The following is a 22865-nucleotide window of genomic DNA, read 5'->3' as shown; positions in this document are numbered from 1 at the left end:
GAAGATTTGTTCAAAACAATAAGAAAATTGTTATAACCACTTTTGTATTTAAAAATAACTGCATGTGATATATCCACAGAATTAAAGAAAAGGAATTGAGACTCGACTGCCATCTTGATACAGGCATGGAGCAAAAATTGGGGGTAATCGGTTTCCTTCAAAATGCACTTGAGGTATTTGTTGTCATGCAAACGCGACATGGATGATGGGCGCATTTGAGAGATGCACTTGATGTGACCTGCACGCGAGTACCAAGATGCTTCAGATGAGACGCAGAATTGTTTTCCTTCGTCTCCGTCGGCAAGGACCTGAATACCCCCAATTTTCTCCCTATAGCTGACGGCACAATTGTACGTGGCGGTATATGGACTAACACAAAGTCAAATCAGACCATGCATGGTTTGCACACCTGTTAGCAACCCATTGACTTTGTGTTGTGATCATTTTGATCATGGTTTTCAACACAGATAGCGTAAACCAGTTGACCTGACGGCAGCAATCGATGTTGACGTCACACTACAACAGCGAATCGCAATAATAAGTCAGCAACTGAAATATGCCCATCAGAGCTGTTCACACAGCACACCATCAATATTTTCATATAACTTGTATAAGCAGAACCATGTCCTACATTTTAACATTCTGATGTACTGCTTTCCACACTACTTTGTGGACATGGAGTGCTTGTTTTTCTATCTTGGCCTATGGAACCTTTTCTGAGAGCAATGCCATGCTAATCTTACCTTCCATTTTGTTTTTGCGAAGTTCTTCTTGATCTGTGTACTGACGGATTCGTGGATATTCTTTGTTAATGCTTCATTGCCTGATATCCTATAAAAGAAAAAGAAACAAACACAATGACTATGAAAACTTTCATGTATAAATGTGTGATTTACACAAACACAGCATCCTATTTTATAGCACCTTATTTTCAAATTATCAAAATATGGCAATATTATCAAATTTACATGAACATTAACTAATCTTTCCATTTCAGTAATTGTAATTGGGAAATATCTTTTTGGTGTTGGTTTAAATTGTGAAGTAGAACAAATTCTTATAACAGAGATGGAGGAAATTCTTATAATAGAGATGGGCGAGATGGCCGAGTGGTTAAGGCATTGCGCTGCCGGCCGGGAGATACGATCGTCGAGGGTTCGAGCCTTGGGCTTGCCTTAGGTGAAAATTCTCTTCCCTCCCAAAAAGTTCCTATATGGTCAGGAATCCTTCAATTAAGTTCAGTAACATCACAGAATTTAATTGTAGAATTTCTTTTCACCCCTATACACTGCTTAGCACGTGCAGGTATAGGTAGTGTATGTGCGACGTCCATGATTTGGAAGTCACATAAAGCCATTGGTTCCGTGTACAGGAAGAGTCAAACCCTGTGAACATTAAGTGTCAGAGCTATTCGAAAAGAGAAGGGTGACCATCCCCGGTTCTGATATCTGCAATCAATGCTAGGTTCCAGGATCATGCATAGGTAATCTGTGCTCGTTAAGCCCACGCGACAATACTCAAATTGAGGTATGCACGTATATAGGAAGAAGATGAATAATAATGTAATAAAATGTCACGCTAAAATGAACCATAATGACACCAACCTTTGACTGTTGGTGCAAAGGACCTTTGGTACACATCAATCAATTTTCAAACTGTTTTCACCCAAGAAAACTCTTCCCAGTACAGTATAAATGCATATTCAATCAATACAACACTGTGTCAACATTCAATCAGAGCAAACATGCACTGTTTGGTTAACATCAGCATATTTGTATGCAAATGCTCCCATGCTAAATTAACGTAAAACCTAATCTATGTATTAGAACCCCATTTACATCATTTTCATTTCTAACTCAAACCATCATGCATATTACATAATACACCTGTATCCTTAAGAGTTCTTAAAGCAGAAAGAGAGCAAGCTCCCTGTCATAGTAAGTTTACACAGGGCTACTTGGTGTGGATATTACATCCATTAAGGACAGCGGCAAAGATTACTTACTGACCACAGTACTGTGGAAATATGTCACAACCAATCTTTCCCACTATCATTTTCTACCTCAAGGAAAACGAGTCAATTTATATATTTTGTTATATGTCAACTGCTGATAGCAAGTCCAGACACCGGCATTAATCCTAGCATGTAAGTCTCATACTGGCCAATAATAAGAGCAAATTAGGGCATGCAAACTGTATATGCTTCAGGGTATAGGAGATCAAGACTATATGGCAGGAGATTTGCAGTGCATGGCCTATTTATATCTTTAACAGGGATGATACATTGCATCGGCACATCTCTTCTATTACATGGGATCAACATGAACCCTGGAAATAGGTTAACTTTTTGATCAGATGAGATAGTTAGTCTGATGGAGACACAAAACATTAGACTAATGTACCAGTAGCAATTAGTATTATATCAAGTACTAACAATTCACATGCATTTCAATTTTGCATGGATTCAGTTCATGTAACTGTTGCTATACTTGATTCAACAAATAAGACTGTTATACTATGATCAGCCCATAGGCGAGATTTATTCGGTTTTTGTTACTGCGCGAGTTAATAAAGTCCAAACTTACGCTCGCGTAAAGTCATAAAAGTGCATGTGCATCAGTCACACAATATGCAAAGCGCAGTTCGCATAGGTGCTGCGCCCAGATGTGTGCATGCCGTTCTATATCAATCCAAGATGTTATTTGTCCCGCCAGATTGATATAGAATAACATAGGCATACGCAGTGAGTAGCCCACCTACACACAACCTATACAAAATGTGCCTTATATATAATGTAACTGACAACACCTTCACACGAGTTTAGATTTGATTTGATGTGCTCATTGTACAACCACATGATTTGATGTTGACAATATTTAAGTATATTGATCATAACTACACAACAGGAAGTTTAAATCTATAACATGTCTTGACACTGTAGTCCTCTTGGCTTCCTTGAGGCAGTGATGTCAGTACTTTGTCACAGTGAGTTAACACATAAACATAACCCTAACCATATTCCTAAACATAGCCTTGACTCTAATCCCAACTCTGACCCTATAATTTGGTTTACCTCAAGTTCAGTAGTGACATACCTGCGTATTTAGCTCGCTGCAGTATCCAATCACACATGTAAAGTTACACACACACGTACAGGGGCGGCTTGTAGGCACGCTTGCGGCGCAATCGTGACGTCACTACCGAACTTGAGGTGAACCAAATTATACTCTAACCCTTACACTAACCCATATCATAATGCTAACCCTAATCCCAACCTATAATGCCCTAAACCCTAAGCTTTAACCATTTTCAGACTAATGACCCTTCGGACTGATTGCATCTCCATAATTATAGTCTCCTGCATGCATGTAACTATGTTGATCACTAAGCTACAGACTAGACTGTCCATCCACTGAGAGGAAACTTGAAGAGCTTCCATACATACTTGGAGGAGGTCTGGCAGATGATAAAGTACTTACCATGGATGTTGTATTGCCTCTTGACATGTATATCTTGTGTTTGGGTTGACATCCATCAAATGTGAGATGAAATCTTTGGCTGAAAAAAACACAACAAAACCATTCAAAATGTTAGTAAAAATTGGACCTGGAGTTTTAATTATCAATCCCATTGTAAGATGATGACGTACAAGCAAATTCCTCCAATTACATGCTAACAAATCTCACCACAACCTGCAATACATCAGAAGTACATGCTGTTGGATAGAGCATTAATGGATGTAAAAACATTTTAGTTGTGAATTCATAAAAATATGAAAGGGTTACAATACAATTCTTTATTAAATTAGATTTGGATGGAACAATACCCTGATATGCAAAGAAAAATGAAGGTTTCAAAATGCAGGTTTAATAATGATCACACTTGTAATGAAAAAGTTCAAGCGTAAGTAAATTCCTTGTTCCCATTTGGAACAATAGCTATATCACATTCATATCATATTACATCTATAATAAAACTTTGAACATCGTAACCTCCTTAAGCAACTAGCATTGAAGTAGATATTGAAACCAGCAAAAAACTTCCATTCTCAACCCCTCAAGTCTTGAACAGCAATCCAAACAAGGATAAGAAAAGACGGATATCAGGAGATAGGGAATGCAAGATGAGATGTATGCTTTTCTACCAAGTAGGCTTCACATTGCAGCAGCAGCAGCTTAACTCCCTGAGCACTACCTGCCGATCTAACATTGCCTCTGATTGGTCAATTACATGATATCTTCAATTTAATCACCAATCAGAATGGAGCATTGCAAATAATTCACCCTAATTTTTTTTGCATGGCAACATTGTTACTCTAACAATGTTGCTGATTGGGCCAACTGATAATGAAAACTTCTTTTTGGCCAATCGGCAGGTAGTTCTCATGGGGTTAAACATGCAAATCAACCTTGCCATCTTCAAAGGCTTTGTCTGTCACACTCTATGGCTCTATGGGTATAAGGCACATTGACAGTTATTTTAGCAGTGATGCCACTGGATTTTTTTCTGGAATCTGAAAACAATAATCATGTCAAGAGACCGAAAGTGGGCACAAATATTTCAAAAAGATCTTAATCACCACCATAATGGCGAGTTCAGATGCAAAATATGATATACGACATTTTCAAACGTATGACCAACATGTGCCCTATTATACTGGTCTTAAATTGACTCATAATAAATGAATATTAAATCTGTTCATCTGGACTTTTCTGTCAGCATTTGCATTTGCTCTAGCACTCTCATGCTTTCATAAATTTCAACCAAACTTGCTTGCAAGCATCACTTCCTGTGACTACACATGTCACATGCCAATTGTGGGGTCAAAGGTCACACAGGTGTCATAGGGGTCAAAATGTGATGTGCAGTTCAAAATGCCTCTTCTCACACAAATTGTGTAGGACAGTGACACTACTAGCACACATGCATTGTTATAAAATATTGTCAGATTTAGGGTCAAAAGTCATTGAGGGTCATTTCTGCTCTGAAACAAATACCTTCAAAATGCTTCAGCTGCAACAAATAACATACCGTAAAAACTTGTTAGTTAGCATATGTGTTTATTATCGAGCGCTTTTGAAAACATGAAATTGTACCAAAGTCTGGCACTTTACCAACTGAGCTAATGGGGTTGAGACACACATTTGCAGGTTTACTTGTTCGTATATAACTATGTGTATCGATGATTTGCTCAAATCCCTTTACACTTTTGTAGATGGGGCTCTTCATGTTTGCATGTTTTGAAAGCACTCGATAGTAAGCACATATGCTAACTATCGAGTTTTTACAGTAGCAGACTACATGTAGCACACATGCATTGACATTACAGTGTTCATAGATTTGGGGTCAAAGGTCACTAAGGTTCACTTCCGATCTGAAATGAAATAGGCTACCTTCAAAACAACATAGCACAGCGATGCAGCTTGATGCAGTATGCATTGCTATTTAGAGTCTGTGTCTGGTGTTTTGGGCCACAGGTGACACAAATGGCATGGCTGTGTTTGTGTTATGTGACCATAGTGTTTCTCATTATTATTTTCTTCATATTTGACACTTTAAATTTGCCCATTTAAATTTGCCAATATCTCATATTAAAAAAAACGTATACATTTATATATCAGTTCTTGCATCTTAACTCTTTACATATTGCTAGCCAGGCCATGTTGGTGTTTTAAATAAATGTATAAGCTTAAATTATAACTGTATAGTTTTATACACAAACTATTATGACTATTTACTTACTACGTATTTACAAACTTTCAATCAAATCATTTAGTACACTCTTATTTTCATAGGATTTAAAATAAATCCAACAGGGCTATATGTAATGGCCACTTCAAATATGGCTTCAAATTAAAATCTGAAAAATTCACTTCAAATCTAAAGATCTGAATTTGAAATATTTTCGATTTAAATTTAAATCCACATTATTGCTCCCAACTTAAAAACTTTGGAAATTTCATTTAAATCCTGTGAACGGAAAGCCATATAGACTATACAGCAATATATCTATTGCCACTGTATTAAACAGAGGTGTGATTGCACTAAACAAAAAATCATTAAAAAGTTTATAAAAACAATCCTGAAATGCCATTTTTCTATACTTTTGCACAAGAAATCCTGAAATCAGGAAAAATCCAAGGAAATCACACCCCTAGTTTAATGTTGCATACAATCTTTACATACTAAAGTTGCGAATAGCATTGGTAATGTTAACAATCAGTAATAGACATAACAGATCTGAGACAAAATATATCAGAATGACCTGTGAATTACAATTCCCAATCATCATCATTATATTGTACAGTTAAATCAAAAGAATATAAATATGGTAAAATAAATTTCTTTTGAACAAAACCAGGTTTCGCCTACCATGGTCGATAGGCATCATCTGACAGAATAATGTCAGTTGATCCAACCATCTATCAACCATGATAGGCAAAACTGTCAATGGTGAGTAAAATATTCTGTTTTGTTCAAAAGAAATTTATTTTACAGTATATCTACAAACATTGATGAATCTATTTAGTGAATATAAATACACAATCAAAATAATTTAGAATTGAATCTTATCTTTTCTTTCCCACTCTTATTCACAGATAAACATCAAGATTCAGTAGCAGAATATTTCATGTTTGAACAGATCTTGTTTCATCCTCTGGGCACCATGTAATTTATTTCTTCAGCTAGAACTTATGACGTACACCAACCCCTGAAACCAGAGTCTAATTTTCCCTGTGCTCATTTTGAAAGCTGTAGCTTTACTCAATGGCTCCTAGGGGTATTTTGTTCCATCTTCATGAATATATCACTTGCAACCAGTTTTTGTGAGACGAATACCGTTCATAGGTAAATTTTCATCTACTTAGAAATTAACTTATATTAGCCAACTTCTACACATATTATTTGATAGCATATCTATAATATAATATTTATACAATGTATAGAAGTTATCATGTATATATACATTTTTGGAAATGCTATTATCAGAAAAAGTTGTAAAGCAAGTAAGGTAACTGGAGAAAGGTTGAGTAAGCAACCATAATGTGTACTTCCATATTTCTTACAGATATGCTGTCTACAGTAGATAGCTATATGTTATGTCACTAACTGATGTAATCATGATGGTAATGGAGCTTGAAGAAACCATGCAACGATGTGATTTGTGGATTCAGTAATTACTTGCCAAATTGATATGCATTACTGTTATGTTTTACTACATGTTGTGTACAGAACATTATACATGTATATACTGTAACTGTACATAGCACAACATGTTCTGTTTTGTTCATATATTTCCCAATGCTTCCTACAAAACCAAGCGTGTGATTCTTGAGATATGGATCACAATATATCCAGTGAAAAGCTTTTCAAATATAGACAGTATTGTGCTATCTACTGTAGATAGCACAAAAATCATGTGGTAAGCTATCTACAGTAGATAGCTGCATAGATAGACATGGCATTGACAAAATTAATACATATATTGCAATAATAAATTCAGTCATCTAGGGAATTATTAAAATAAATTTCCTGTTGTTTTGTTTACTGCATGTTGATAGCCTCATGAATGGTAAATATAGTCTAACTTATAATGTCTACAACATAGATAGATTCATAAATGATTAAACATACATTGCACTATACCAACTATATGACAAACAAAATCAAATAGCTTTCACATTTGAGCATCGCATAGTGCAGAATATGCTTTGAACAGGAATGCAGTTTACACATGTCCCAGTCTTACAACATTAGCTGGCTGATTTAACCTTTAATAAGCAACTCCGCAAGTGATTCCACATCGTAAAGTTATTTGATTTTTTTCATATATATCACATGTCTGCAATAAGGATATAATCACAGGAGCAATGAGGATTTCAAACCATGTGATATGTTCAATGTGGATGATACTCTATCCTCCCCTATGTAATGTCACACTGTACCTGTGTTATTCCAATGAACATATCACAAGTACATAAACAGGTTAAAAATAGACTTGTGTCCCTACACATGGATCATTGATCACCTGGTTGGATCAATGACTGGCACGTACCACACACCTACACTTCCCTCTTGGAAAGAAATGATATGATAATCAGATATCAAAATAAGACAAAACTAGAACTATGGTAAGAAATAATAAAGTCTGACAAAATTTTAGCTTAGGCTGTGCACATTCTCTGTTATTTTGATAGATCATGAATCTTTATAATTTGTGATTGATGGGTGAAAGCTTAAAAGGACATTTGTTCCATTGAAAGCCACACTACTTTCTTCAAAATTTGGTATTAATGTGACCCCACATAGGCTTATGTATGTACATCTAAAAAAGGGTGCAGTGATTTATAGTGCGCTATGCACAGGCACAACGCCTAGACGTTGACCCACAAGCATCAGCACACTTTACAAAAAAACATGGTAATTACTTTATCAGAACTTTTCAATCCTAGACACACATACCATCCATTATTATAGTGTGGAAGTACTGATGAAATGTTGCAGGGATTCCAACATTTTTTAGCAAAACTTGTTCATTGTTATCGTCTTAAAATGTTGTTGCAACTGGGGTTTTGCATTATATATTAAAAATCAGGAATACGGCATATTATCAACTCCAAAAGAAATTCAGTTGACTACCTCAAGAAAGTCTCTAAATCGTCCCTTTATGTGTTACATCTACAACAGATTTGTATAAATGCCTGACAGACAAATGCTGTTATTCTTTTATATTTAATGGAGCTTGGTTATATAAATATCTTTCAGGCCAAACTATACACAATATGCTACAGAACTAGTTAATAACAGTAGCAGTGATGGAATATACAGGATACAGCTTGCTGCTTGCAGTATAAAAGATAATAAATTGAATTTAGTTAACTGTAGGATCTCAAATCAGATTAACGCCTGGCTAAAACATCCCGAGGTATGGCTGGAGAATTCAGAACAATGGTACAGCAAACGTTCAACTCAAACCAATCCAAACTGCTATAAATATAGTATGTTATGAATGAGAGTATATTCCATGCTTGTCAGGAAATGACATACAAGGGGGGTGTGACGACTTGAAAAATCATCCGGTTGAATCCCCCTCCCACCAGAGTTTATTTACCAGGGCAAATACATGTACTACAAGCATTTGCAACTTTAATGCCACTAAGGGTTAATTTTGGTCCGAAACAGGCCTAGAGGGAAGATACACACCGCAAAGTACTGGTCAATTTGTCGTGTTATTTTGCTAGGAGGCAACTTCCTCACGGATCATACACCAATGGTGTTTGGATGAAAACACAAATTTGAGGATTGGATTATGTTTGATATATCTTGAGTACTTACAGATTGAATTCAAGTCACATCATTAGATTTACAGAAATGCAGTGGCTACCTTGGTCAATCCCATTAAAGTGTGGCTGTCTTTTACATCTAACTGATGGTGCACAATAGGTTAAAGGACCTCGATATTTCCACACTTTATTATGTCCCTTAGTTCTATGTCCCTCATAAGAGTTAAAGAACTTCATCACTTGCATCATACATGACTGAACTATGTCAGTTCACATCTTACGATCTCAACATTATGTAAATTATATGGTAAACAACCAACCATGATTGGGCATTATACAGCACAGATCTTTCACTACTTTAATTTGGGATATGCATTTTTAACTCAATACCTTCAATCTAAGCAACTTTTCAAAATGCCTGCTCCCATGTCACACAAAAGTGTTAATTTCGACTACTCATCTTAATTTTATAAGCATTTAAATTTCGTAACTTTCACAGAATAATTAAAATTCCAAAATAAAATTACCTCAACCATATTTATCAAAGAGGGGTCATAAATAGTAGACTTATGTAATTCTAGAAAATGAATAACAGCAGAGTATAAAACTTTTGTTTACCAAAATGGATGTTAAAAATATGACAGTATTGTTTCTGATACTTTTGCCGCACTGTTGAAAGCCTCAACAGCTAGTGATCAATACATGAGCATTTCATAACAATCTCTCTGTGATTTTCCCTAGAGCTGTGTAAACCTCAACTATGTTTTCACCTGTATCATTTCACTATTTTCCCGACTTACTGACTTGAGTTAAGGCGACACTAACCAGTTTAACCTGGTTTTGTTAGCTTTTTACAATTTTTAATTATGAGATTCAACTTTTTTTGGCTGAAAACAGCAAACTTATCTATGGAAAATATATCTGAAAACTACCAATTAAGAAAAGCACCATCACATACATACTATATAGGTCCAAAATTGCTGTTCAAGTGTTAAAAAAAGGTTTGACCTATATCTGATTTGAAAAGTTGCAGTCTGGAGTTGCTAAAAGCCTGTTCATCACCTATCAGTATCCTTATTGAGTCTTACATGAGTTATATCATCAGGTTATTCTAAACCATCATGGATCAACAACCTTACACAACATATGCAGGATGAAGCTTAAATAACAGTTTATGAGCATCTGTTACATTTCATCTACCTGTTGTGTAAATTATGCAGTATCCATCAAAAACATACCAAATAACAATGGCTTATTCAGGATATCCTGTATAAGCCTAAGCCTCTATAGAAGATTCTGCTGATTTAACCATGTACATTCTCGCCACATATTTAGGGATGTCACAACACCTTGAATACTTAAGAATATATCCAATGGTATATCTGAGAAATCATCTCTTGCAATTGGAAATTATCTAACTAACTCCATGCTAAAATTTCATTCAGCTTATTTCCATTCTACGGAACACACATCATATCTGATACAAGCTCATGACTGCTTTGAATGAGTATCACTTTACATGGCTTTTTTTGTGTCCTAATAAGACATGCATGTAAAGGCTTTGTCACTTCGGAAAACTTAATCGTTCTCATTTATCATTAATTGTTGCATCCACACTCCAGAGATAAGCACTACTTACCAAGTTCAACCTACTTAGTATTCTACTCATGGTTAGATCAATGTTAAGGATTTATCAAATGAATAGCCTTGAAGAGCTACAGTACTGACTGGAAGACATGAAAATGTCAAGCTATAATAGATATATTAAATAGCCTTTAACATTTCAACAGCTCAAAGTAATGTCTACCGGTACACTCAAGTATTGCTAAATCTCGGCATGATCGTTTTTCATATCTACAAAGTATGTCAGTCAAAAGTCTTGTGTACCCTAGTTAGAGGGATAATGAACCCTAGTTAGAGGGATAATGAACCCTAGTTAGAGGGATAATGAACCCTAGTTAGAGGTAGACATTACTTTGAGCTGTTGAAATGTTAAAGGCTATTAGGCAAAATAAAAAAATAAACATGTTTCACGTCCCCTCCCGCTTCCTTGCTGAGGGCGAGATGGCCGAGTGGTTTAAGGCGTTGCGCTGCCGGCCGGGAGATACGATCGACGAGGATTCGAGCCTTGGGCTTGCCTTAGGTGAAAATTCTCTTCCCTCCCAAAAAGTTCCTATATGGTCAGAAATCCTTCAATTCAGTTCAGTTATTAATTTCAGAATTTAATTGAAGAATTTCTTCTCGCCCCTATACACTGCTTATCACGTGCAGATATAGGTAGTGTATGTGCTTCGTCCGTGATTAGGAAGTCACGTAAAGCCGTTGGTCCCGTGTACAGGAAGAGTCAAACCCTGTGCACGTTAAGTGTCAGAGCTTTTCGAAAAGAGAAGGGGGACCATCCCCGGTTCTGATCTGCAATCAATCCTAGGTTCCAGGATCGTGCATAGGTAAAAAACTGTACACGTTAATCCCGTGCGACAATACTCAATTTGAGGTATGCACGTATATAGGAAGAAGAAGGAGGGATAATGGACTCACATGAATGTTAAATTGTTCTGTTAAGTTCACATGCATTGAACTATGGCTACCATATTAATTAACGACTCCAAGATGATATCGACTAAATGAAATCAATTTTGGATTTATACAGCGCATTTTTCCAGAGGTTTCAAAGCACTGTAATTTTGTTGCCACTGGTGAATCATCAAAATCAGATTGCATCAACTAGGCCAGTAGCAGCCAAATCTGATGCAAACCTATCCGCACTTAGATTGAAACATCCACCAATTATCTGTGCAGCTATTCAAGTTCCATTGGGTGAAGGAAGTTTTTGATAACCAAACAACTAATCACAGATTTTGACTATGAATAGATTTAGAATTCCAAGAAATGTATGTAAAAAAACCCCAACATTGTCCATAATACCTGCAAGTTTGTTAGGAGTTTTTAAGAAACTTTCCATACAGTGAAATTGAGCTAACCGGAAGGAAGCCTCAGCACAAATCCAGTGAGATTATATTAAGTACAGAACAAATCCTGCCCAAGACAAACCTTCAAGGCAAATCTTGTTTGGTGTCATCTCGATTCGTCAGATTCTAGGAAGCACCGAGTTTCTCTTGCATTATATGTCTTTGACGTGCATGGATTTGAATAACAACCACATGTGAATGACGTAGGGGTTGAGGGTTAGAATACACAAGATGCTCGTTCAATAGTTGTGATGCACTTGAACTATACAAGGCGCAGACTGACTGATGAAATTGTAGTGCAATCAACTCGTCAGTTGAGTTGAAATTTGTTTATCTAAAATCTTCAATATGTCCTATACTTGATGACATCAAATATAATATGTGCACTTCAGCTCACTTCATACCAGCAACAAAAAGATAAGCGTATTATATTTGAAAAATATGTGCCTACTTGTTTGAATGATATGCTGAACTAGTGATGAATGTTTATTTAGTACATGTTAAAAGTAAATTTTGCATTTCAATTTGAACATCTGTTGAGAGAGCTCTGAAGAGTCTAAGTCTAAATAAACACCTTGAGGCTACAAAATTTCCAGCTGTGGACGTAGAATAAAAAAAGGGAAATAAAAATGGTTTTCTATCAAATCAGTACATGATGCACATATACATATGCATATGAACACGCATCGACACCCAGTATTATACACATGCACATGAACACACAAACCTTCAAACTCAGACATACTCACACACAAAAAAATAAACAAAACAGTGAAAAAAACACCTCTCAGACTCTGTCACAAACACACCCCAATACAAAACACACCCAAAAAAACATAGCCAGCAATACCAGACAAACAAAATGCAAAGATGAACCCCAGATGAACAAGAAAACATCTCTCTTGTCCTCTTGCCATACACAAAACAACCTCAAGTCATTCAAAGCAACAAAATAATACTAAAAGATTAAAAACTGTGATGCCAACCATATCCATATAAATATTCCCAAAACTCAAATTGCGGTTAAGAGATGCATATCATTACCATACCCTGCTGAAACAGATTACTGGAGCAAAAAAGTAAAAGTTTTATAATATTTTTATCTATTTACTCGAACCACCCACCAGTTCCACTTAGTGAGAAGGATGTTGAGCATCAGTACACATTATGTCTATGGGGTAAAACCTAAACCCAAGTGGAACCTGGGGGTGTATGGAGTAAATACATAACAACTTTGTTGACAACCAGCATCATAATTATTCAGCTACAGAATCCAAAAGTAGTTCAGTTCAATTTTAAGAAGGTATGCCTTTAGCAGGAAGATTTGATGATGATGATAAAATACACCTAAGTTGATCTACTCATAATATTAATACAAACATTAAGGCATGATATTTCATGGCAGATTTCATGTAACAGATATGGATGACAAACTAGCAACATATCCTGATAATCATCTACCCAGCGATGAACATTCAGTAATGCCATGTAAGACAACACTAATTATAGTTCTTATAATCACACTATGAAATGTAGACACATTTGCTACTCTTAAATAACATAATCACAATGCAAGTAGAAAAATAAATCTATTCTTATCATGCATACAACTCATCTGCTCTTTTTGAGCATAGCATCTTTCTCAAGCACAATGCGGATATTTTCCCAATGAGGTTGATAGTTCCCTTTTAATTTCCACTGGTAAACATTGCATACTTCCTGTACTGCAAATGGGCCAATCTTCTTGGACTACTCAGTAACTGCTGCTTGCCATGCTGTCCTATTCACAGCAAACATTGTGCCTATATCACAGACAATGTGGAAATCTACAGGGGACAGGGGAAAGGCAATCCGCATTAATATCTTTCAATGTGTACTTACAATACTTTCAATATGGCCTACATCTGAACAGGTGTATTGAGATACTGTACTGCACGGAGAATTCTCTCCGCCCAAAATCTTGTAATGCAACACTAAAAGTGCACTATGGTTTTGTGTTGCATGACATGCACGTTCATGCCACAACTGTTCTCATAATGTTGCAACACTCACACTGTTATTGCATGAAATTGGCACCATTAAGCTGGTTTCATACTACCCTGCTATTGCTGACAAACGGACACAATCAAGGCTTGTCATTGGTTGAAACGCCCTGCCGCTTGCCGCAGCGGCAAGCGGCAGGAAAGTATGCTGGGGGCATTAGTCAAGTCCACATTGAAATGGATCAAAACCATATTAATGCAGATTAAATATCTCATGCAGATTCCCTCATTATTACCTCCTGAAATATAAAGTGGTGGGGAATAAAAAAAACAAAAGTGATGAGTTACATCTTTACAATATATATCATGGAGTATATGGCCTACTTTTAGGATAAATTACATGGCAGACATAATTACTACCACATTTAGTAGGACTTCTTATAAATCTGTTTTAATTTTTTTCTACAATTATTGCCCACTTCAAAATTCTGCACAAGACATCCATAGTAACATATCCTAATAATCATCTTCCCAAAATAAATGCTGTGTAAGACAAGACTAATTTTATTTCTTAATGACACACTTGCTCCTCTTTCCTAATGACACACTTGCTCCTCTTACGCATACATCTTCATTATGCTAGCGGAAAAGCTATATTTTCTTATCATGCAAATTTTATACAACTCATCTGCTCTATTTGAGTATAGCATCTTTCTCAAGCACTAGGCTCATATTTTCCCATTTGATCGTTCCCATTTAATTTCCACTGGTAAACATTGCATATTTCCTGTACTGCAATTGGTCCAATCTTCTTGGACAGTACTGCTGCTCGCCATGTTGTCCTATTCACAGCAAACATTGTGCCTATATCACAGACAATGGGGAAATCTACAGGGGACAGGGGAGAGGCAATCCGCATTAATGTGTACTTTTATGGTCTGCATTGCATCTGAACATGTTTACTGACATACTATACTGCACGGAGAACGCTTACAATCAACACTCTCAGTGCAACAATTACTATATCTTGTAATAAAGGCGCGCTATAGTTATGTGTTGCATGACGTGAATGTGCACGCTACAACTCATAATGTTGCAACACTCACACTGAAATTTGCACCATGTAGCTAAGTCTACATTGAGTTGGATCTCAATTGGATTACATTGATACGGATTTCATATCCCATGTAGATTCTCTCATCATTACCTCCTGAAATATAAAGTGGTGGGGAAGTAAAAAACAAAATGATGTGAATTATATATCACGTAGTATACGGTCTACTGTCAAGATAAATTACATGGCAAACATATATTACTCACCATATTTGGTAGGACTTCGTAAGAGGCTGTTTAATTTTGCTACTATTATTACCCATTTCAAACATTCTGCACAAGACATCCATGTCGAAAAAGAATCCTTTGAAGATGTTTTAACAACTCACTCACTCCAGAAACAATCAAACAAACACATAGTTCATCAACCCTATTCTCTCTCAGTTAGACATACTGCTAAAGTTTAACACAACTATACTGCTACACAAACTAAAGCAAAAGAAAGTAAGGGGTACTGAGAAAGCATACGTAGTATACATCTTCTTGTCATGAAAAAGTGTCTATACTCCTCATTGACTTGTCTCCTTAGTGCAAATCACCATGAACAGTTTGCCTTGACAGCAGCCAACAACACTATAGTCGATTTTAAAGCACATTCATTTCCTGACTAAATGTTATTTCCTGATGTAGCAAATTTCCTTTTTTAACACTGTGGCAATCTCTTTTCAGGCAAACCTAATCTTAATGTTGTATTAATTAAAGCAATACATTAATACAAACTTGCAAAGGGGGCTCAATTATCTTTAAATAGGGGAAAAGCAGCTTGCTGCATTGACTTTAGTGACTACAACTGCATGACATCTGCTTAGGGGCTTGTTCAGTAATGATATACACTGCAAAATAGTCCTGGCAACATCACAAAACAGTCTGCTGATATTAATTTTGCATGAGAGTGCTCTAATTCTGTCTTCAAGACAGGAAATACAAAAGACTCTGCATACAATTCATCACTACTGTTCCTCATCTCAACCATGTCCATTTAATACCTCATAAATAAGGCATATGTACTTCCTGCAGTCGGTTTCATTTCAAATTTAACTTTCATATAAAATCAATCTATTACACCAATTTCACCTTTTGTTAGTAAGTGAAAAAGATCCTTTGTTGGAGAGATGGTGCATAACGATGATTTCACTTGATTCAGAAGAGACCTAGTTTTAATAAATTGACAATTTCATGATGTTCTTGCTCAAACAAAAACTAAATATATTCAATAACACAAAGGGTAAAATTGTACTCAACACTAATTTAAACCATCCATGTGATACATTAAACTATATGTTGGATTATTTCTTAATAGTTTTAAAATAAGTAAGATGATTGATGAGGCACTCAGAATCAGCTCCTGACTGAAATTGGAGTATCCAAAATTAGATTTAGTCCCTAGTTTTACTAGAATAATTTATAACCTAAAACATTATCAACCATATTTCAATGTGTCAAATTCTAAGGTATGATTTTTAACTCATGATTTTGGGTTAATTCTTCATAACAATTTATTAAATTGATAAATCTGAAACAGATTTACTGGAATCTGTACTCAAGTAATTGCATAATACTGTGCACAATTTCCCCCTCCCTATGGTAGATAAATGCTTACAATATATCAGGCAATAACCACACACCAAAGGAGAACATTGAAAAAGTAAATGGTTTAATCCTTTCCACACTGGTGTCAACTGCAGACGACAAGTTCTGAATTTTCTTTAAAAACTAAAAAATTTCAGAATTGTGCATTTTTAGATACATATTTGGAATAAGAATAAATGCATTAAAACAAGTACAAGCAATCCCAGTATCAGTTCACTGGTTCTTGAGATAGCTCTTGATATTTGAGAAAATTTCTCAAAACTTTTGTTGAAGCCTATGGCAAGCACACAAAGCATAAAACAAATTTGAGGTCCATAGAGTTGGATGAAATTGCACCCAGTGTTATTACAATGGAAGATAGAGTTTTGTACTTACCTGAATCTGAAATCTCGTCCCAGTAAGGCGAATCAAATTCATATTCCCCTTTCATAATCTGCCCAAAGAGATTTGCATCACATTCATCATAAAAGGGTGGGTAACCACATAGTCTGCAGGATCAAAATAAATTCAACATTCAGTTATGTTATTGTATTATTTAACATGCAGCTGCTGAACTTGACACAAAAGGAAAGTACTTGCACACATATTTGGAAATTCAAAAGAAACTTTTGCATAGACAAATTTCTGGGCTGTCTTCAGTATCAAAAAGGATGAGTTTATACTCCAAAGGTTAAACATCTCAACAATGTATGTTGTGAGTATATTTTTTGTCATTCAATTATGATACGATCAGTAAATGGAGGCCACACTTGAATTTCACCTGTGAAATTTCTTCTGCTCCCCATTCTATTTTGTAAAGTTTGTAAAAGGAATTTCAATAACATCACATTTTGTTCTAAAAAGCATATCACTTATATCTGACACTTATCAGTCTTGTAGATCAAAAGAATTGTTGAAACTCTTTGTTGTGGCATAAAGGTGTATTGCCCTGAAAAGTTAACAATAGAAAATAGTTTCTATGTAACTTACAAGTAGGCCTATATTCAATTAAAGCATATATAAAACAGATAACAAACATAAAACTAGTCTTGTTCAGACTGCTAAAATGTACACATGGTTTTCAGGATCTGTCTGGATACACAGTCAACTTCATTGCATACTGTTCCAGCACTGCACATCCCATGTGAGGCGTAAGAGGGATTTCGTTTACATGTATTTGGTTAAAGATACAGACATATCCACAGGTCATGAGCACGATGACATACATACATAAAAGATGCATCGCAAGGTAATTCTTTGCATCCTTCCTACTCTAACTGTAGTGTAAAAATCAGTGCATAATTAGACAAAAGATAGAGGCTGCCTCCTCTCATGAAACACAGCAGCAATACCTGCCCGGAGTACATGCTCATCTTTTACTCTGAATTTCTAGTGCAAGCTTTTCATCTATAACATCCTCTGCATTCATTTTGTCAATGATAAAAGGCACAGGATGAATACAAATATCATGGCATGGAGGGTTTAACCCCATGAGAACTACCTGCCGAAAAAAAAAAAAAAGGTTTTCATTATTAATTGGACCAATCAGCAACATTGTTAGAATAATTTCACCACATAAAAAATTGGGGTGAATTATTTGAAAAGCTCCATTCTGATTAGTGATTAAAATGAAGATATCATATAATTGACCAATCAGAGGCAATGTTATATCGGCAGGTAGTGCTCAGGGAGTTAATAAGGGTATGGTCCTTGTAACTACACTGCCCTACTTTATAAGACGACGGTGAGACTAGACAAACACTAGTAAGTGAATTGGGCAGGAGAAATGATCTGCTAGTTACAAGGGCAAATTGGCACAACTGGAGAGGTCAGAAACTGTTCTTGAAAATAAAATAAGTTGTTGACTAAACTTTGTTTTAACTCCAATTTGGTAGTGATGTAGGTAGGTGCATGTTTCGCTGGTCGTAGTATAAATTGTGTGACTAGAAAAACCCTAACCACAGAGAGCATACACAAGTATACAAGGGCAGTTTGTTGGCATACTTCATGCAGGGTTTGTTAAAAGCACTGATGTCACTACCAAACTCAAGGTGAAACGAAGTGCACATGCAGACATCATCATTTTCTGGATTTGAAACAGGGAGTCCCAAGGACTAGAAATTTTAGCAATTCTACTATCAAGTCAGCTTAGGAAAGGTTTTCCTTGTATATATGACCATACATGTAATGTACAGACACATCCCTACATCTTGCAGATTGCATCAATTATGCAATTCTATTCACGGATTTTATAGAAGTACTAGAAAACTTACAAAATATATGAGATGACACCAATGGACCAGACATCGATAGCTTTACCATACGGTTTCTGTGCAAGAACTTCTGGCGCTACATATCCCGGTGTGCCACACGCCGTTGACATGTCCCCTGAACCTTCCATTTTTGACAAACCAAAGTCACTTATCATTATCTTGGAATCTTCTTCTGGACTGTAGAAAAGTAGATTTTCAGGCTGTAGATAAAGACATGGAAGGTTTGGAAAGATTTAATTGATTTAATTAATGGGCTTCTGTGTTAATTGAGGTAATTGTCAGGAATTTTACGATTGTGACACAATCCGATTCACCCAGGCAAGTGGTGACAATAATTGTTAGATTAGGATACAGTTAAAAATAGGGAACAAAACAATAAAATACATAAGAAAATTGATTATCTCGTAACTTTGCAAACATACAAGTACACTGATATTTCAGGGTTTCATCAATAGTACAATTGGTTACTAGGAAGATAATAACTTAATTTTCAGAATTACTTCCTCTTGCCTGGTTGAATCAGATTGTTTCACAATTGAAATGGAAAAAGGTTTAACTTAATACCTGCCATGCTACCATATTAAACTCTGATGATCTGAACCACATATATTAAGATTCACTGATGCAAACGAAAAGCATTTTTTGTCTACTGTCAGGTTAAGTAAGTTCATTTAACTTAACATATCGCTATGTTTTATGAAATTATAAATAAAGTTTGCACAAAAAACATGACATTGTGACTAAATCTTCAGTCAAATTTGGATGTGTTCATTCCATCAACTTGTTGCTTCTCATGCTAAATTCAATAAAGACGATTCTATTTTAACAATCAAATATACTGTAAGTACTTTTCATTCATCACCAACGAAGTGCACATGCAATCCTTTTAAAATAGAAGAGCATTGTCGTTAGATGAAGTGTACGCAATGAGGCATCCATGCTTGGAGACAGTTAAGTAGATTGTTTCTAATCATTTCTCTCTGTGAGTAAGACTATGCCTTAGTCGATTTTGGATAAATAAAAATATGTTATTAATCATGATGAATACATTCAGTTGTACTTTAAATTATACTGATGTTTATTACAGTTAAATTATTCAATAGTAGGCCAGAAATTTGACAAACTCATCCATAGACAACCATGTTAGCATGTTAACTGCAATCCAAAGTAAGTAGTCCACTTGGGAAGCTAACAGAGGGAGTAGAGTGACTAAAAAGATCAGACGTGGTGGTCTATCAATTGTACACACATACAAATCAGAGTCTTATGCTTAAATAAAATAGCCAGAGTATGCACAATGGGCAAGTGGACTACAGAGAAGTATATCTGTGAGTAAGCTATTTTAACACTCTAATTATGGAAGTGGCAACTGTAAGATGGATGGGTTCCGTAACGGAAATTGCCAGATCATGATCTACAAAACACTATTGATTACCTTTGTAAAATGTCAAGGTCGTTGGATGGGTGGAATAAGAAAAAATGACTTGCTGACTTAATATAGTTAATTCCTTGCTACATAAGATGATACAAATAAGATTATCATTGTATCAAAAAGCAATATACATGAATCATAGCAGCTCTATTAAGGTCAAATATTACACCTTTCAGACCACTCGCAAATAAAACGCAAAAATCTTTTTTATATAGACCTCATAACCATATTTTTTAAAACAAAAATGACACTATTGTTGTTCTTCTCTCTGCTGAGAACAAAATAATGAGCAGCTCAACTACAGTAGGAATTCCAATTGAATGAACGCAGCCTGACATAGCGTGACGTTTTTTTGCGTATACTGCACGATGTACGCCAGCGTGGGCAACTGCGTTTAGTAACACGGACGTGAATCCAACCATGCCAAAACACAAGTTTGTGATTGGTTAGCATTGTATCCAAGGTCGTGCGTTCACATTGTAGTTTGAAATACGCAAAATACGATCGCACTTGGATCAAGCACAGCTGTTGAAAGCTGCATTCATTCAATTGGAATTCCTACTGTACATGACTTTTTGCATGTGAAAATATCTTTATCTTAACGAATATTACTTGTTATGTGCATCAAAAATGATACCTTTACCACAGACAACAGTACATGTAGGACTCTCTAATCTGTTGGTACATGCCCTATTCGAACCTAGAGCAAGTGCTGAACTGAGATCTAAAAGAACAATAATGCAACCTACACAAAGTGCTGTCTTGTGTTGTTTTTAATCAGCATTTCTATGTTTATTGTAAATTTCATACATCCACATTTCATTTATTATATGAACATGACCTTTTAAGATCACATTCAACCTACAGAGTGACCCTCCCTAGCGGTACTTCATTGCATTTATTTAATAACGTATTAATGGCAGTGTATATACTGATATTGGACTCTTGTCATTCTTGACATTTGCTTTAAAAGTTACCTTTTTCAGAGTATTGGTTTGCAGTGACGTAGCTTGCAACACCATCACGGCATCTTCATTCAGTGAATCAGCGTAGCATTCAGCGTCTTCATTTTACGCTGAATGAAGACGCTGTGATGGTGTCGCAAGCTACGTCACTGCAAACCAAGACTCTGAAAAAGGTAACTTTTAAAGCAAAAATATTAATGCATAGATCACAAGGCAGCTTTTGGATAATGCATTTTGCTCTAGCAGGAGACTTATGAGACAACCAAAGAGATTAGATCCAAAAAGTAATGATATGTGACACGATCTGGTCCATGGGGGCCAAAGGCGGCAAATTTGAAACTGAGATAAAGGCAAAAATATGGAGTAAAAAACAATAAAATACATAAGAAATGACACATCACAAAACCTCATAACAACCAAGTATGCTAGACCTTTGGTGTTTTCAGTATATGATAGCCTAATACTAATACAAGTTAATAATTATAGTAACTTAGTTTTCAAATATATTCCTTTGGCCCCCATGGAGCAGATCGTGTCACATATGGTAAATCCGCCATATCAGTTTGTTGCTCATGGATGGCAAATAGTGTACTTCCGATATTTATTGACAAGAGCCCCCAAACAAATGATAATTTGTGTTTTTCAGCTTCAGTGTCACAAAAGTTTGCGCAATAAGCAGACATTTTTGGCAAACATGTTACATTCGGAATGCAGACAATCACACTTTGCCATCGCATAGCAAAATTATCCAGAGCTACACTGTAGATAGTATTTGCCTTCCATGATTGACATACAAACGTGGCAGCAGCGGAACTCTTTGGTTCTACCTCATTGCATGACAACTTACCTTAAGGTCTCTGTGTACAATGCCTTTATCATGTATGTATTTCATTGCTTCTAATATTTGTTTTATGATTTCACTGGCGTCTCTTTCTGTGTAACTACCCTTTTCTACAATTCTGTCAAATAATTCACCACCTGACACTCTGAAAATAGAAAAGAAGATAAAAAAGGTATGTTAATGGGAATCATATTTTCTTACAAACAACTTAAAAATAGAGAAACCCGGGAGAGAAACCTACACTGATATCAGACTCTGGTTGTAATAAATTATCACATATTCCCTTTGTGAATCCTTTTGCTTGTTAATGCTATTGCTATTGCTGTTGATACACTCGTTCCCTATGGAAGACACATCCTTAATCTCCCACACATACAGGGAGTGTGAATTTCAAAAGGAGTTTCTGAATGGGTGACTCCATTTGAAATCTAGACCCC

The 22865-nt window shown here is 35.8% G+C and overlaps 1 protein-coding gene across 1 annotated transcript in view; it reads right to left on the bottom strand.

The window, feature by feature from the left end:
• LOC140148649 (calcium/calmodulin-dependent protein kinase type 1-like) overlaps window positions 1-22865 on the bottom strand; it is a 285030-nt gene that overhangs the window by 21192 nt on the left and 240973 nt on the right. Inside the window, 5 exon segments of the mRNA XM_072170681.1 lie at window positions 744-831; window positions 3480-3558; window positions 17314-17426; window positions 19191-19390; window positions 22435-22573. Coding sequence (XP_072026782.1) covers window positions 744-831; window positions 3480-3558; window positions 17314-17426; window positions 19191-19390; window positions 22435-22573 — 619 coding nt within the window.

This window comes from Amphiura filiformis, chromosome 3 (assembly GCF_039555335.1).
Source record: "Amphiura filiformis chromosome 3, Afil_fr2py, whole genome shotgun sequence".
Lineage (NCBI taxonomy): Eukaryota > Metazoa > Echinodermata > Ophiuroidea > Amphilepidida > Amphiuridae > Amphiura > Amphiura filiformis.
Note: the sequence above shows the minus strand (reverse complement) of the source record. Positions and strands in the feature narration are given on the sequence as shown.